General features: G+C 35.8%; 1 protein-coding gene across 1 annotated transcript in view; it reads left to right on the top strand.

Moving 5' to 3' along the window:
• Positions 1-19,387, top strand: part of LOC138136767 (acid sphingomyelinase-like phosphodiesterase 3b) — a 161,310-nt gene that overhangs the window by 138,147 nt on the left and 3,776 nt on the right. The window contains exons 6-7 of the mRNA XM_069056065.1: positions 2,040-2,232; positions 14,306-14,418. Coding sequence (XP_068912166.1) covers positions 2,040-2,232; positions 14,306-14,418 — 306 coding nt within the window. The remainder of the gene's footprint in view (positions 1-2,039; positions 2,233-14,305; positions 14,419-19,387) is intronic.

Here is a 19,387-nt window from a genome sequence, read left to right on the forward strand (position 1 = left end):
AAAGTTATAGACATTCAAACTTGATACGTATCTGTCACGTCTGTGAAATCACCTCGGTGAGGTTTTCGCCCATAAATTCTTTATGCACATTCCAAATTCAAAACAATTCATACGATCTAGTGACAATTGAATTCCTGATTAAATCATGTTTCGATAATTCAATTATCTCAAATATTTTTCAAGTTGTGAACGCCCAAACTCAAACATATTTTTTAAGTGTTTTTACAAATCTGACAAAGAACAACTCACTTATACTTTTCTACCGACGAATTAAAGGCGATTAGGTATTACGCGATTTTCAATAGTAAATATTTGAAATCAATAAATTTTATTTTAAATATCATCGATAATTGTGAGCGATTTTATTAATTTTTCTTCTTTTGAATACCTTCGCCGGAACAATATTATTACAATCAACAGTATTATTTGACTGAAATTTATCACCATTCTCATCTATGCACCATTTTATAGGGAATTCAATTCAAAATAGATTTCATGGCAGCTTTTTAAAATATACAGCCACAATAAAAAATTGCGGAGAAAAGACCTCACAGGGATATTTTCAACAGACATGACATAATTATTAACTTTAGTCGTCTATGACTTTTTCAATTATTAAGCAATCCCAATTTTTCTGTAGCTTATTAAATTGTGAACAAATTTGTTCCTTTACAAAATCTTGGTTTGAATAATAAATTTCAAGATATCACCCTTAGAAAGTTTATTCGCGCTACGCGACTAGTGGCTAAACGATCTAAATATCGCCGCAAGGTTGAAGCTTCCTATTATCTTTAAAACGCTGGTAAAAAAATTGATATTGCTTAATAACTGCAAAAGTTGTAGACATTAAAATTTGATTTTTATGTCGTGTCTATTGAAATTACTCTTGTGAGGTTTTCGCCCTGCAATTCTTTATTATCACTCCAAATTTAAAAAAGGTGCCGTGAAATCTATTCAGAATTAAATTTTCTTTAGAATAATGTATACATAGAAAGAGGTGATGATACATTACAGTTAAATAATATTGTCGAACAAAGAAAAAATAATTGAAAATTGTGATAAAATCTTTTAAAAAATTGTATGGCTTTGCGCGCTTAAAACTTCCGAAATATTCGAAACAATATAATTATCGAGGCGTCATTTAAACCAGAATTCAATTCTGAATAAAATTCATGGAGTTCTTTTAAATTTGGAGTGATTAGAAGGAGTTCTCGAGAAAAAACTTCACAGCGGTATTTTCTACAAATATGATAAATAAGTATCAACTTTGAACATCCATAACTTTTGCAATTATCGAGCAATCCCAATTTTTCTTGCGCCATTTTAAAGACAATTTTATCCAGTACCCAACGATATATTAGAAATTAAACATGTAGCGGTCAGTTTAGTAACAGAGAGCGTCAACTGTGCGGCGACATTTGAAATCGCTTAGTCGCGTCGCGCGAATAAACTTTCTAACGGCATTATCCTGAATAATATGAATCCTATCGAAATTTTCCACATGACGAAATTTGTTCAGGATTTAATAAGCTACAAAAAGTATTCGAGTCATTTTTGCGTAGAACCAACACAAATCGATATAAAAATGATTCTTGGATGCAGTAGTTTTTGTGTTAATTTAACTCAGGAAGAGCTCCTCGGACATGTTTATTGTTTGTTCTATTAGTGGGACCTTGCCAGTGTTCCTCTCGAGTGCTTTCTATTAGATTATAAGTTCGGTTAGTTGTCGTTAGGTGGCGGAAACCTATCCGGAACAGTTTGTTCCATATTTCGCCCCCCTGAATACCAACTCGGTGAAAACCTGTCAGAATAGTGTAGCACGTGACATCACCGTCACCGTACGGTCGTCGCACACGGCCCGCCTATCAAGCAGCTTCGATCCGTCACCTCAAAGAATCAAATCATATTTTATTCAGATCGTTCCGTCGCCATTAAAAGAAAAGCAAATGCGAGTTTCGCGTTTCCCGGAAATAATTCGCCCCATCAGCGCCCTCCTAAGTGGCGCACATTTTCCGTCTGACTACTCACGCTTGTTGCAGGTGTACCTCATCGGACATATGCCTCCGGGATCGGATGAGCGCCAGAGGGGATTCCCACCGGCCCATTCGGTCTACACTGATTACCACAACAAGAAGTATCTCGAGCTGGTGCGCAGATACGCGGACATCATCGTCGGACAGTTCTTCGGACATCTCCATTCCGACACCTTCAGGGTCATATACGGGGAAAGAGGTAAACAACAAAAACATTTTTTATTTCTGATATACAGGGTGTAATCGAAATACACGGAATCATTTTAACCACGAGCTACTGGCTTCATGTACAACTCGGAAAAAATATTTAAAAAATTCTGTGTCAAAAAATATTTTGACATTTAATTTTTGAGGTACAATTTTTTATTGTTGCTTTTAGTCGTCTACGTTGTCCCACAACCTCGTAGGTAAAATTTCGGCACATTTTAAAAATACACCCTGTATATCATGTTTTATTTTTTGACACAGAATTTTTTAAATATTTTTTCCGAGTTCCACGTGAAGCCAGTAGCTCGTGGTTAAAATTATTCCGTGTATTTCGATTACACCCTGTATATCCCGATGTTATTTCCAAAAGCTCTAGAGACACGAGACGAGTAAAAGTGTTGTGAGACGAGCTACTGGGGGTCGAGACCCGAGTTTACGTGGCGCCCAACCCGTGTCCAAATTGAAATTTGTTTTATAATTGCAAGAGTAGTGTCTTTGGCGTCTCTTTGGAGAGGTTGAAAGCTGTAAATACCCAAACGAATGAAACTAAATCTACCCTGGAGGGAGTAAATCGCTCTCCTTGAGGTTCAGCCCCGAACAAAACCTAATGAAGACGAGATTAGTGAGGCGTTGTATCGCCGTCGGCTATTTATGGTGCAGCTGTTTACCGTCGATTCATATCCGCAGATTGATTGGTTTTCGATACGCCATCTTTGACAGCGCCCCCAACCCCCGGAGAACCGCATCGCAGCAGAGCCGACGCGATTATCCAGTCGAGTGGCCGTTTAATAATGGCACAAATCGTCTCTGATGCATTAAATATAATACGGCGGCCGCAGAGGGCGGCGTTTTCGGCCACCGTCTGGCAGAACACGTAGACCAGCCGCCGACTGAATTACCACTAACAAGTTACGAGCTTCCCGGTCTTAATCTCTAAGCAGGAGGTCCCTGTATTGCGAACATCGTTTACACAGTCCAAACAACATTAATGTGTACTTAACTAGATCCTTAAGACTAACTAAGTTCTCTAATGACCTCAGCTGCTGCCGCTAATACAGTATTGATGCATGGCCTCGGGGCTTCGTCCTGGCTCTAAACGGAGCCCTGTTTTATCACCAAGATTAAAGCCTAGAGATAGCCGACGCCGCCACGCGGGTTCTGCCCCTCAAAGAAATTATCATCTGAATAATGTATCATTCGGCGACGAAATTTCTAAACAAGGGACTTTCCTCGCAGGTTGCAACAATACAATAATTAAAAAAAAACTAGAAAGAGTATTTTATATTTCACTGAATCTCGCTGCAAGTGATGTTTTGAAATTTTTTTATTTTACCAGATGTTACAATGTTTGCTTGGCACGGTGCTGCTGTTTGAAAATAAGAAAATGAGGCAAGTTACATAATATAATGTTCGCCTCGAGTTACAAAATTAAAATCAACTAAAGTAATAGTGAGGAAGGAAAATCCAACACAATTTGATACAGCGAGAGCACGCGTACTCCTCAGGCAAGAGATTCAATTCGTGTAAGTTTATCAACACTCTTAGTTCTTTTTGAATATCGTATGAACATCTACTTTATAGAATTGCTTTAGATAAAAGTGTTTTCGTTACTTTGTACGCGATAAATGAAATGAAAATCGCTCATTTTCCTCATACCATTCGTCCGCCAGACCAGCTCAACGGTGGAAGAATCATGAAAAGAGTTTTAATCAGATAACCCTGATTTGTGTTGGTTGTACGTGAAAATTGTTTTAATCTTTTTTGTAGCTTATTAAATTCTGAACAGATTTTGTCAGGTGCAAATTTTCAATAGGACTGATAGTTTTCGGTATAATGCCGTTAGAAGGTTTGTTCGCGCGACGCGACTAAGCGATTCCAAATGTCGCCGCTCAGTTAAAGCTCCCTATTGCTCAAGTGATGATTCGATTGTGAATTTGTTATATGTGGTTTTGTAAGGAATGAGATCGGCTTTCTGACTGTGCTAGAAAAATTGAAATTGCTTGATAATTGCAAAAGTTATAGACATTCAAACTTGATACGTATCCGTCACGTCTGTGAAATCACCTTGGTGAGATTTTCCGCCCCAAAATTCTTTATGCTCTTTCCAAATTCAAAACAATTCATACGACCTAGTGACAATCAAATTCCTGATAAAATTATGTCTCGACAATTAAATTATCTCAAACATTTCTCAAGTTGTAAACGCTCAAACTCCAACATTTTTTTAAGTTTTTTTACAAATTTGACAAAGAACAACTCTCTTAAATATTTCTACTGACAAATTTAAGGCGATTAGGTATTACGAGATTTTCAATAGTAAATATTTGAAATCATTAAATTTTATTTTAGATATCATCGATAATTGTGAGCGATTTTATTAATTTTTCTTCATCCATGCACCATTTTATAGGGCATTCAATTCTCAATAGATGTCATGGCAGCTTTTTGAAATATACAGCCACAATAAAGAATAGCAGAGAAAAGACTTCACAGTGATAATTTCAACAGAGATGAAGTAATACTCAACTTTATACTTATAATTATTAGTCGATCCCAATCTTTCTGTAGCTTATTAAATTCTGAACAAATTTGTTCCTTTGCAAAATCTCGATTTGAATGATAATTTTCAAGATATCACCGTTAGAAAGTTTATTCGCGCGACGCGACTAGCGGCTCAACGATCTAAACATCGCCGCAAGATTGAAACTTCCTATTGCTAAACTGACGGTCACATTTCCAATTTCTGATTAGATGGCATTGTAGAGAATAGAATTAGCTTTAAAACGGTCGTAGAAAAATTGATATTGCTCAATAACAAAAGTTGTAGACATTAAAATTTGATTTTTATGTCGTGTCTATTGAAATTACTCTTGTGAGGTTTTCGCCCTGCAATTCTTTATTATCACTCCAAATTTAAAAAAGGTGCCGTGAAATCTATGCAGAATTAAATTCTCTCTAGAATGATGTATATATAGAAAGAGGTGATGATACATTACAGTTAAATAATATTGTCGAACAAAGAAAAATTAATTAAAAAATGTGATAAAATCTTTTAAAGAATTGTCTGGTTTTGCGCGCTTATATCTTCCGAAATATTCCAGACAACATAATTATCGAGGCGTCATTTAAACCAGAATTCAATTCTCAATAGAATTCATGGAGCTCTTTTAAATTTAGAGTGATTAGAAAGAGTTCCCGAGAAAAAACTTCACAGCGGTATTTTCTACTAACATGACCAGTAAGTATCAATTTTGAAAATCTATAACTTTTGCAATTATCAACCAATCCCAATTTTTCTTGCACCATTTTAAACACAATTTTATCCACTACATATCGAGGTATCAGAAATTGGACATGTAGCCGTCAGTTTTGTAACAGAGAGCGTCAACTGTACGGCGACATTGGAAATCGCTTAGTCGCGCGGCGCGAATCAACATTCTAACGGCATTATCCTGAATAATATTAATCCTACCGAAATTTTGCACATGACGAAATTTGTTCACAATTTAATAAGCTACAAAATCTATTGGGATGATTTTCACGTAAGACTGACACAAATCAGTGTGATCTGATTGATACATTTTTTCTAAATTTTTCCAGTCCCTAGATGTTTCGAATCGAATTTCACAGGAAAAATCAAGAATCTGGATTTGTGTCCCTCAATCTACAAAGCGGCAAAAAACCTTTTAATGTGGAGTTGTTACCAAACTGGAAATTTCGCTCTGTATTGACGGACTTGCAATTATTAAGCAATCCCAATTTTTCTGTAGCTTATTAAATTGTGAGCAAATTTGTCCCTTCGCAAAATCTCGATTTGAATAATAATTTTCAAGATAGCACCGTTAGAAAGATTATTCGCGCGACGCGACTAGCGGCCAAACTATCTAAATATCGCCGCAAGATTGAAACTTCCTATTGCTAAACTGACGGTCACATTTCTAATTTCTGATTAGATGGCATTGTAGAGAATAGAATTATCTTTAAAACGGTGGTAAAAAAATTGATATTGCTCAATAAATGCAAAAGTTGTAGACATTAAAATTTGATTTTTATGTCGTATCTATTGAAATTACTCTTGTGAGGTTTCGCCCTGCAATTCTTTATTATCACTCCAAATTTAAAAAACGGTAGGGTGAAATCTATTCAGAATTAAATTCTCTCTAGAATGATGTATATATAGAGAGAAGTGATAATACATTACAGTTAAATAATAACATAAACGAAGAAAAACTAATTGAAAAATATGATAAAATCTGTTAAAAAATTGTCTGGCTTTGCGCGCTTATATCTTCCGAAATATACGAGATAATATAATTATCGAGGCGTCATCTAAACCAGAATTCAATTCTGAATAGAATTCATGAAGCTCTTTTAAATTTGGAGTGATTAGAAGGAGTTCCCGAGAAAAAACCTCACAGCGGTATTTTCTACAAACATGACCAGTAAGTATCAACTTTGAAAATCTATAACTTTTGCAATTATTGAGCAATCGCAATTTTTCTTGCACCGTTTTAAAGACAATTTGATTGACTACACAACAAAGTATCAGAAATTCAACATGTAGCCGTCAGTTTTGTAACAGAGAGCGTCAACTGTACGGCGATATTTGAAATCGCTTAGTCGCGCCGCGCGAATCAACATTCTAACGGCATTATCCTGAATAACATTAATCCTACCGAAATTTTACACATGACGAAGTTTGTTCACAATTTAATGAGCTACAAAATCTATTGGGATGAAATTCACGTAAGACTGACACAAATCAGTGTGATCTGATTGATACATTTTTTCTAAATTTTTCCAGTCCCTAGATGTTTCGAATCGAATTTCACAGGAAAAATCAAGAATCTGGATTTGTGTCTCTCAATCTCCAAAATGGCAAAAGAACTTTTTCTGTGGAGTTGTTACCAAACTGGAAATTTCGCTCTGTATTGACGGACTTGCAATTATTAAGCAATCCCAATTTTTCTGTAGCTTATTAAATTGTGAGCAAATTTGTCCCTTCGCAAAATCTCGATTTGAATAATAATTTTCAAGATAGCACCGTTAGAAAGATTATTCGCGCGACGCGACTAGCGGCCAAACTATCTAAATATCGCCGCAAGATTGAAGCTTCCTATTGCTAAACTGACGGTCACATTTCTAATTTCAGATTAGATGGCATTGTAGAGAATAGAATTATCTTTAAAACGGTGGTAAAAAAATTGATATTGCTCAATAAATGCAAAAGTTGTAGACATTAAAATTTGATTTTTATGTCGTATCTATTGAAATTACTCTTGTGAGGTTTCGCCCTGCAATTCTTTATTATCACTCCAAATTTAAAAAAAGGTAGGGTGAAATCTATTCAGAATTAAATTCTCTCTAGAATGATGTATATATAGAGAGAAGTGATAATACATTACAGTTAAATAATAACATAAACGAAGAAAAACTAATTGAAAAATATGATAAAATCTGTTAAAAAATTGTCTGGTTTTGCGCGTTTATATCTTCCGAAATATACGAGATAATATAATTATCGAGACGTCATCTAAACCAGAATTCAATTCTGAATAGAATTCATGAAGCTTTTTTAAATTTGGAGTGATTAGAAGGAGTTCCCGAGAAAAAACCTCACAGCGGTATTTTCTACAAACATGACCAGTAAGTATCAACTTTGTAAATCTATAACTTTTGCAATTATTGAGCAATCGCAATTTTTCTTGCACCGTTTTAAAGACAATTTGATTGACTACACAACAAAGTATCAGAAATTCAACATGTAGCCGTCAGTTTTGTAACAGAGAGCGTCAACTGTACGGCGACATTTGAAATCGCTTAGTCGCGCGGCACGAATCAACATTCTAACGGCATTATCCTGAATAATATTAATCCTACCGAAATTTTACATCTGACGAAATTTGTTCACAATTTAATAAGCTACAAAATCTATTGGAATCATTTTCACGTAGGACTGACACAAATCAGTGTTATCTGATGGATACATTTTTTCTAAATGTTTCCACCCCCTAGAAGATGTTTCGAATCGAATTTCACAGGAAAAATCAAGAATCTGGATTTGTGGAATGTGGAGTTGTTACCAAACTGGAAATTTCGCTCTGTATTGACGGACTTAAAAAAAAAAACAAATATTTACCGTTCAAGTTTGGAGACTTTTGCAAGTTTGCGAAATGGGCAAATACTGTGTGCGTTAATAATTGTGACCTCTGGTTGAAAGACAGCGCCGCTGAAAGCATCGCCCACTCCAGCCGTGGAACAAATGGACCTAAGCCACCCACTTTCAGCATGAATTCTCTCAAACATGTTCCGCAAAGTAGAATTTTGCCAAGTACAGGTAAAACACTCCGCGATAATAAACTTTGTCCGTGTTAAGTCTCTCAAAATGGCCGTATCTAAATACTTTAAAAAGAACAGTAATAGCAGTTTGAAAGTTATTTTGTAGCTGGAGGATTCTTCGACTTGTTTGTTGGTTTATGGTCCTTGAAATGCAAACAAAATGCGATGTTCAGCCGAGGCATTCTGCCGGAAACGAGTGTCCCGACCGCGATTTAAAAAACTTCCAGTGGAAGTTCGTTTTGTCCTTTTATTAGACCGAATCGAGATTCTTTCGGTGGCTAATTTCGAAAATGTGTGCCGGTGCGCACCGCCACTCCGGCCATCGACGCATGAAGCCGCCGGCTTCCGCCCCCAGTAGCGTAACACGATGACACACTCATTTTTATTAAAAAAAAAACAACGACTCTGACTGACAAGTCTCCAAGTCTCCTCGCCTGACAACACAACAAAACCTCTTCGGCCTTTATCCTGTAAGGACAAATCGATCCAAGTCCCACTACTAGTGGTAATTATTTTTTAGTTACGCCACTGCGCGCAACGATTATCGTGATTGGTCGTAAATTTTTGTGCGTCGATATCGTTTCCTGTTGCCGTGCGTCATATTCCTTGATTGATTGTTGAAACCCTGGAACGGGGGCAGGACAAACAGACCGACCAACAAATTTATGCCGAGTCCCCTTCCGGTCTGCTGAAATATCGACAGGCGTTATAAAGCGATTTAAAACTTTTTATTTCCGGTCGGAACTTTTCACTTCCCTCCTAACTTCTGATTACCGCTTGCAAGTCATGTCAAACAGGACGACTGGAGGATATTTATTCTTTTGTTTCCTGGAAGGAACGGCCGAGTCGCCGTTCCCTAGACCGTTTAATTAATTTCCACGAATAATTTGTCAAAAATTCGAGACGGCCGAATGGAGTTAATGAGGAACTGCAACTTTGAGCAAATGTGACACTCCATTAAGAACCGTTACAAACGAGTAAATCTCCGGAGGGGTCCTAATTCGGGAACGGCTACGAATGCGAAGCGATTTTCACAAGAATGAATTACTTTTCTTATTTGCAGCGTGTTAATGCCAAATTAAAACGCAAAAAATACAAAAACAACAACAACTCTTTCTTAACAGATCTAACGAGTACTAGCACATTTTCCAAAAATGTTCGCCGAAGATTTTAGAGACAATTATTGGAAATTATGATGTGTATCTTTCAAGATCTAATCACCAGTGCTCTAGAAATGCTGAGAAGAATTTTCCTGGATCTCAGATAAATACAGAAAAAAATTCCAAGAAAAATAAGGAATGAAAGAAAGTTATCAACGAATATGTTTTGGAATTGTGTAAAATTATCAATAACAACCCGTCTGGATTTTAAGTTTTCTAGAAAGTTGCATTATGATATTAGACTCGTTTAAGGAACAGATACAGAGAAATTATAAGAACAGAGTTTTTGCAAATGTGTTTTGAGAGATGTTGCACTCTTTCAAAATCGTCGTTGTAAATCTGGCTGTAACTCAGCCTTTCCAAAAAGTTTCGTTCTGGTGTTGAAGTAATTTTATAAAGCAGTATTCCATTGTGAAAATTTCAAGAAAAAATATTCAATAAGAAAAAGATGATGTGCAATAATATATTGGGAGATCTCCAATTAGGGCATTTTCAAAATAGCCACATCATTCTGATGTGGGCCGTGGGCCTTATTTTAAAAACCATTATTCTGGATACATATTGTGAAAATTTGAAGGAAAAATATTGAATAAAAAAAGAATTATCTGCAAATATACGTTGGGAAATCTAAACACCAGTCCTTCAAAATCACCGTTGTAAATCTATGTGAAGTTTATTTTTTCCACAATATTTTTTTTTCCTACTGAACTTACCTTAGAGAGCATTTACTCAGACATGTGCTGTGAAAATTTTAATGAAATATGTTCATTAATAACAGAGTTATTAGCAAATATATCTTGAGAGATCTAATCAGCGCACTTTCAAAATAGCCTTGATAAATCTGTCTGGATCATCGTTTTTCAAAAAAAAAAAAATCATTCTAGTGTGGGCCTTATTTTAAAAACCATTATTCTGGATACATATTGTGAAAATTTGAAGCAAAAATATAGAATTCAAAAAGAATCATCTGGAAATATACGTTGGGAAATCTAAACACCAGTCTTTCAAAATCACCGTTGTAATAGTTATTTACGAACCAAGTGCGGGAAGACGATGTTCCCGCATGAGCGCATTTTTTAAAGCATGAGCGACAAAGGAGCGAGTGACTTTAATTAATGCGCGAATGAACGGAAGATGTCTTCACGCAAGTGTTTCGTACAATATTTTTTGTATGAAAATTAAATTAAATTTTCTTGTTTTAATACATTAAACATAAACGAACATAAAACCAAGTTTGGTTATTGGAAACAATTGCTTCACTTGATATTTCAATTTTTGCAATAATTTGTGAATTTTGTAGGAACAATTTTCAACGATTATAAATCTTTCCGTAATTTTTTAATGGAGGAAAACCCAGGGAAGTTGTATTTTGTGAACTAAATTTTATTATTATCAAGACAGATTTTTTTTTGAATGCCTCAAAGGGCCAGTGTTTTTTGCAATTTTTACATTCGAGTCGATCGGGAAACACTCGTTTCGGAGCGAGCGTTGGATGTTGGAAGCGTCGCTTTCAAGGCTATGAGTACAAACATCCATTTGATGTACATTTTTCCACAAAAAATTTTTTTTTTGCCTACTGGGCCTACCTTAGAAAGCATTTACTCAGACATGTGCTGTGAAAATTTTAAAGGAATATATTCATTAATAAGAGAATTATCAGCAAATATAACCTGAGAGAACTAATCAGCGCACTTTCAAAATAGCCTTTATAAATCTATCTGGATTATCGTTTTTTCAAAATATATCGTTCTAGCGTGGACTTTATTTTAAAAACCATTATTCTGGATACTTATTGTGAAAGTTTGAAGGAAAAGTATTGAATAAAAAAAGAATCATCTACAAATATACGTTGGGAAATCTAAACACCAGTCTTTCAAAATCATCGTTGTAAATCCATGTGAAGTGCATTTTTTCCACAAAATTTTTTTTACTACTAGGCTTGCCTTAGAGAGCATTTACTCAAACATGTGCTGTGAAAATTTTAAAGGAATATATTTATTAATAAGAGAGCTATCAGCAAATATATCTTGAGAGATCTAATCAGCGCACTTTCAAAATAGTCTTTATAAAACTAACTGGATCATCGTTTTCGCAAAATGTATCGTTCTATTGTTGGTCTTATTTTAAAAACCATTTGTCTGGATACTTATTGTGAAAATTTTAATGAAAAATATTAAATGAAAAAATAATTATCTGCAAATATACGTTTGGAAATCTAAACACCAGTCTTTCAAAATCACCGTTGTAAATCCATGTGAAGTGCATTTTTTCCACAATTTTTTTTTTGCCTACTGGGCCTGCCTTAGAGAGCATTTACTCAGACATTTGCTGTAAAAATTTTAAAGGAATATTCTCATTAATAAGAGAGTTATCAGCAAATATATCTTGAGAGATCTAATCAGCGCACTTTGAAAATAGCCTTGATAAATCTATCTGGATCATCGTTTTTCCAAAATGTATTATTCTAGTGTAGACCTTATTTTAAAAACCATTATTCTGGATACTTAGTATGAAAATTTGAAGCAAAAATATTCAATAAAAAAAGAATTATCTGCAAATATGCGTTGGGAAATCTAAACACCAGTCTTTCAAAATCATCGCTGTAAATCCATGTGAAGTGCATTTTTTCCACAAATTTTTTTTTACTACTGGGCTTACCTTAGAGAGCATTTACTCAGACATGTGCTGTGAAAGTTTTAAAGGAATATATTCATTAATAAGAGAGTTATCAGCAAATATATCTTGAGAGATCTAATCAGCGCACTTCCAAAATAGCCTTTATAAATCTACTTGGATCATCGTTTTCCCAAAATGTATCGTTCTATTGTTGGTCTTATTTTAAAAACCATTATTCTGGATACTTATTGTGAAAATTTTAAGGAAAAATATTAAATAAAAAAAGAATCATCTGCAAATGTATGCTCAAAAGTGTAAGGAGCAGTCTTCTGCAATCACAATTGAAAATTTATATGGAACGCACTTTTTCCAAAAATGTTCTTTTGAATATTAAGCTTACTTCAGAAAACATTTACTTGGACTTACGCTGTGAACATTTCAAAGAAAAACCTTCATTAATAAGAAAGTTATCAGCAAATATATCTGGAGAGATCTAACTTGCACTCTTTAAAAATCGTCGATGTAAATCTGTCCGTAACTCACCCTTTCCAAAAAGCTTCTCTCTGCTGTTGAGCTTATTTCATAAACCAGTATTTTAGATATATATTGTGAAAATTTCAAAGGAAATATAAAATGACAAAAAGATAGTCACTAGTCTCAGCACCGCTGTTTCCAAATCACCGTTGTAAAATCGATCTGGATCGTATCTTTTCCAAAACTTTCTTTTTGGATATTAGAATTACTTTAGACACCATTTACTCGGACGTGTGTTGTGAAATTTTTAAAGAAAAATCTTCTGTAACAAGGGAATTATCAGCAAATATATCCTGGAAGATCTAACTCGTACTCTTTCAAAATTACCTTTAGAAACCTAGATGGGCCGTCACTTTTACAAAAAAATTACGTTACACCGTTGGACTCATTTTAAATATGATTTATTTTAACGTGCATTTGAAAAATTTCAAAGGGAATTATTCCGTGGAAAAAAAGTTATCAGCAAATATATCTTGGGAGGTCTAAGCAGCAGTCTTCAAAAATCATGATCTTAAATTCACCTGCATTGCGTTTCTTCCAAAAAATTTATTTTGAATATTAGACTCACTTTAGAGGGCATTTGCTCGGAGATATGTTGTGAAAATTTTAAACGAAAATCTTCATTAATAAGAAAGTTATCAGCAAATACATCTTGGAAGATCTAATTACCGCACTTTCAAAATAGCCTTTATAAATCTATCTGGATCATCATTTTTCCAAAAAGTATCGTTGTAGCATTGAGTTTATTTTAAAAACCAGTCTTCTGGGCACATATCGTGAAAATTTTAATGAAAAATATTAAATAACAAATAAATCATCTTCAAATGTATACTCAAAAGTGTAACCAGCGGTCTTGCATAATCACAATTGAAATTCAGTGTGGTAGAGGTTTTGGATTTTCTCATGGGCTATGAGTCATATCAACCAGAAAACATCGTCATTCGTTACGTTAGTGTCGTCTCTCTCTCGTCTAAGCAGACGACGTTTTCAGTTTTCATTTACAAATTTTTCACTGATTTATCGCTTCGCCTTGGCGCAGATATTTCCAAGGTCACAGCCCATGAGAGAATCCAACACCTCTACGACTCGTTTTGCAGTTCCTGCATTGGCACTGTTAATAACGATACGATAGTTTTTGAAAAACGGAAATCACGAAAAATCAGTGGAAATCCCTCCGTTACGGTCCTGCAGTCGTGCTCTCGTGTAGCTTTGGAAAGCTGTTTGGAAATAAGATTGGAATGCAACTTGACGCCTCGGGAAAACTGATCCAATTCCTTTCCGAAAATGTTCTTTTGTGGCGGTTTTGTAAGTAAGAAGGAGAATCGGATATCATTTAGACGTCGATTTCTCACCGCTTAAATAGTAGATTTGTGCGTCACAGCGCCGTCATTTCATCTATACTTAACAATTTTCCAGGACGACCAGTCTCGTGGGCACTGCTGGCGCCATCGATCACGCCGAAAAGGACGACCGACGGAGCCAATAATCCTGGCTTAAGGATATACAAATTCGACAAGGACACAGGACAGGTAATAATTCCGTCATCGATGCCAGTCCGGAAGATCTTAATTGGATTCCGGACCTGGGGGAGAAAAAACATGAAATATTCATACATTATCGTGAAGATCCAGGTGCCCCGTTATTCAAAATTAAGAACCAAGTACTTTATCTAAATGCGAATTTGCATAATGGCCGCCGCATACACTAAAGATAGTACCTCAATTACGCCAGATGAATAGAATTAGCCTTCGAGTAACACACTGGGGGCTGCATATTTTAAATATGAATGTACACCCTCCGAGTGGGGGATGTGTCGTACCTACCCCCGGTGTGGTAGGAAATTACAAGGGGAAATACGTCACGAAATAATGCGTCTTTAATTAACTACCGGTGTTACATTTCGTTGATTTTTAGTGTGACGGTCGCGGCTTTTGTGCTCTGTATCATCCCCGACCTACAAAAATACAGGGTGTTATTGAAAGTTGTACAGACATTTTAACCACGAGCTACTGGCTTCATGCAGAACTCGGAAAATTTTTTTAAAAAATTCTATGTCAAAAATAAAATGACATAAAAAATAAAATGACATTTATTTTTTGAGCTACAATTTTTTTAAATTGCTTTTAGTTTTCTACGTGGTCAAACAACCTCGTAGGTAAAATTTCGGCACATTTTAAAAATACACCCTGTATATCATGTTTTATAAAATGTACGCCAATGCGAAGTAACTTATAGGAAATATGCTTTAAAACAAGAAAACCGCATTGGTGCACGTTTTATAAAATATGATATACAGGGTGTATTTTTAAAATGTGCCCAAATTTTACCTACGAGGTTGTTTGACAACGTAGAAGACTAAAAGCAATTTAAAAAATTTTTATTTCCGATTCCACAATTAAAACCACCAAAAGAATAGATAGAGCTTTGAAGCTCGAAGCTCGCCAGGTGGGCCCGAATCGATTTTGCTATGAAATATGTTGTGAAAGCTCAAGGTTGCGAAGCTTCGAAACAGTTGCAGATTGTTTACAGTATAAAAACGAAATCTTTAGTGAGGGATAATTAAGTGAGGCAAGCCACAACATCCGTTTCGAGCTTTAATTAAAGCGTCCAAACGCCACCTGGAATGAAATCAAGTCGTTTATTCCCTTAACTGAGATAACGAGATTTTTAACAATCTAATGAGTTTTGAAGCCTGCGAAAATAGAGAACTCATTTAGAGTTTCCGATCGGGTTAATCCAGCGTGCATCGGCGCCAAGAAAACGGGTCACAATAAGACTCTTCCCGTCGGACAACTCCGTAAAACATTTTTAAATCCAATTTAGAGACTCCAAGTTTCCTCGTAAAACCGCAACTTTACATTTTACACTCTGATGCGAGTCTCGCCACCGTAAACATCGCAAAGTGATCGCTAATAACGCTTCTCTACTGTATAGTACTGTACGTTTTCCTTCACCGCTCGGCCCCCTTTTGTGATAACGTGATGATACTAAGCTGTGTCACTCGCAAAGAACACAGTTATCCAACACTGAAAGAATTGTCCAAATCGGTTGAGCGGTTGTCGAGTTTTTCCGCAACAAACAAACATACAATAATACACACGAGCTGTTTTATACGAGTATGTTCGTACAAATTAAAAACACACATTATGCTGTTTACAAAACGAATAATTGATTTGGACTGAACTAATAAAATTCCATTTTGATGCTTGTCTGATTTAAATATTTCTACAGGGTGTCTTAAAATTATTATATTCCGAGTTCGGGGCTTAGTAGGGGAGATCCTGTTGACCAAATAAAAATATTTAAAAAAGAAATTGCTGTCACTGTCAACCATTTATATTTTTTATTTGAAGAAAACATGATGAAAAGTTTGAACCTTCAGACCCATATATCTTTGTAAAGACCCCCCCTATATTTTTTATTTTATTTTTTCGAGATTCCTGAGATTTTTTCCTACAAGACCCCCGACTTGGAATACGCTAATTTTGCGACACCCTGTATAATCATTGTGGCACTTTCACTTTGTATTCTGAATTTTAAATTGCAAATCTAAATATAGAAAATAGAAAGATGTAGACCAGCCCACGTAAATTTGTCAAATTTATCCCGCTTCTGTCCAGAAGAAGATCCTCGCTATTCATTATTCTCGAGACGCTTTGATGTATTATAAAACCCCAAAGAATCCAGTTTTTTCTCCACTGTTCATTTTTAATTAAACGGTCTTAACAATCAGTCTTGGTTTTTTCTTAGAAGTTAATTCTAGCACTGGCGGCTCCTGGGTGGCAATTTCTGCTACACCGCGATGTACTCGGTGCAGATTTCTCGTCACCACGCAGCTGTCTGACGTCATATCGTGGTGAAATAAAGTGCAGAACACAACTGGAAGTGTTGTCTTTGCAATAAATTTTGTTTGAAGCGAATCGATCCACTAGTTTTTGAGTTAACTCGAAACACACAAACATACAAAAACTTGTAAATTTTGTTTAAGCGTAGAAATGAGAGAGAGACACTTGGATTTTGTAATTTTTTGGTGCCACCTTTAATTAAACTGCATTTCCATCCGCGGTGTAAAATTTTATTGCGCTCTCGTCTGCTTTTACGTTGCGATGGAGCAAATTGACTTCCCTTCCGTGGCTGCAGCCAACGTGAAGGTGTCCCTCATGAAAAATGCAACCGTGCAGGATCGAGCGTCGCACTTTATTATTGTCCGTCGATAATCCGGAAGTCCGGGCCTGACTAAATAGGACGACAGACGGAAGAGAAAAATCCAAGAATCGTTTCGTCCTGAATAATAGAAACGATACCGAGTTACGACGGAATTTTACAAGTGTCGTCGCAACGTCTACAATCGATATAAACGACGGAATTTCGGGGATCATGCATTATGCAGACGACGGAGGCGAGGAGTCCGGTCTCTTTTCTTTTCTCCCCAGGATTATTTCCTGCATATTCGAGGGGTACTATTTTATTGCTGCCTGATGTTGTCTGATAGGTGGCTCGGCACGGGATCCGACTTAACTTCATGTTTTATGAGATATGACTTTATTTAGAAGTCCTAAAATCTGTAGTTTTTCCGATGTTTTACGGCTTTTCCAAGGCGAAACAAGAACGACGCCATTTTCAATAAGTCCACGTACATCCCCTGCCTCTCATTTTTTTCATCAAAAAAAAAAACTTTTAACGGTTATAACTCCCTTGTTAAGCCACATGTGGCGATGAATTTTCCACCCCTCTCTTCGAGAGGCTTCTTCTGACTAAAAATATATTTTTAGTTTTTTTGAGAAATTCGTTTTGTTTTTTTTTTTTATACAAAAACTGTACATTCAAAATGACTCGAAAAAATAGGCCGGCTGCAGGAAAGCCATTGTAACCTGACGCAGGATTTTCATTAAGAATCGGTAGACCATTCTTAATATAAAAAATAGAATGTGGTTAAAAATATGGTTTTTCTCTTTTTTTTTAAGAAACTGCCTACCAGATTTTTTTTTAATTAATTTCATATTAAGCTTGAATTATTTCGACGAGTTCGATCATCTAGACCACATTTGATTCGTTTTGGACACGATTGAAAATTTTTGAATCTCGGACTGGTCCAAAGCAGTTTCCATTTGCACATGATCTCGCTTATTATTGAAGACACAGCGATGATTCTTGCACCCTTGGATTCCCCTCGTTCTCCTGATTAATTTTCTGTAAACTAATTGATCCTGCGATGTACAGTTGCCGAATAGTCGAGCTTCAAAGTTCACTTGGAAATTTCTAATTTTTAGCTCCCAAAACACAAAACCGCGTCTGCAGGCGGAACTTTCCCTATTTTTGAATTCAACTCCTCCGGGGCATTAAATTAACATTGATTTGGATCGTGTTTGCAACAAAACTTTTTTCTCTGTTTCGACTAAGAGAAAATTTTAAATGCCCATAGCTCCCTTATTAAGCAACATATCGTGATTAATCCTGCAGTACTCGATTCATCACTGCAACTCGCTTCCTTTGAGCCGAAAAAAATGTGGTTTGTTCTGTTAGTTCTCGAGAAAATCCTAAAAATCTAAAAAAAAAAATTTTTTCTGTACATTATTTCGATCAAAATGACAGCAAAGCAACGATTCTTCCTTCATTGGGAACCTTTCGACCAGTTAGATCATCTAGGCCACATTTAGTTTGAATCGATTCGTTGTGGACACGTTTGAAAATTTTTGAATCTCGGACTGGTCCAAAGCAGTTTCCATTTGCACATGATCTCGCATATTATTGAAGACACGGCAATGATTCTTACACCATTGGGTTTCCCTCGGTCTCCTGATTAATTTTCTGTAAACTAATTGATTCTGCAACGTACAGTTGCCGAATAGTCGAGCTTCAAAGTTCACTGGAAATTCCTTCTTTTTAGCTCCCGAAATACAAAACCGCTGGCGGAACTTCCTCTATTTTTGAATTCAACTCGTCGGGGCCATTAAATCAACATTGATTTAAATCGTCTTTGCGACAAAACGTTTTTCTCTCTTTTTTTTCCACTAAGAGAAAATTTTAAATGCCCATAGCTTCCTTATTAAGCAACATATCGTGATGAATCCTGCACTACTCGATTCATCACTTCAAGTCGCTTCCTGTGAGCCGAAAAAATTGTAGTTTGTTCTCTCAGATTTCGAGAAAATTCCAAAAATCTACAAAAACTTTTTTTTCTGCACATTATTTCGTTCAAAATGACAGCTAAGCAACGATTCTTCCTTCATTGGGATCCTTTCGACCAGTTCGATCATCTAGACCACATTTAGTTTCAATCGATTCATTCTGGACATGATTGAAAATTTTTGAATCTCGGACTGGTCCAAACCAGTTTCCATTTGCACATGATCTCGCATATTATTGAAGACACGGCAATGATTCTTACACCATTGGGTTTCCCTCGGTCTCCTGATTAATTTTCTGTAAACTAATTGATTCTGCGACGTACAGTTGCCGAATAGTCGAGCTTCAAAGTTCACTGGAAATTCCTTCTTT

This window comes from Tenebrio molitor, chromosome 8, assembly GCF_963966145.1.
Source record: "Tenebrio molitor chromosome 8, icTenMoli1.1, whole genome shotgun sequence".
NCBI classification, from domain to species: domain Eukaryota; kingdom Metazoa; phylum Arthropoda; class Insecta; order Coleoptera; family Tenebrionidae; genus Tenebrio; species Tenebrio molitor.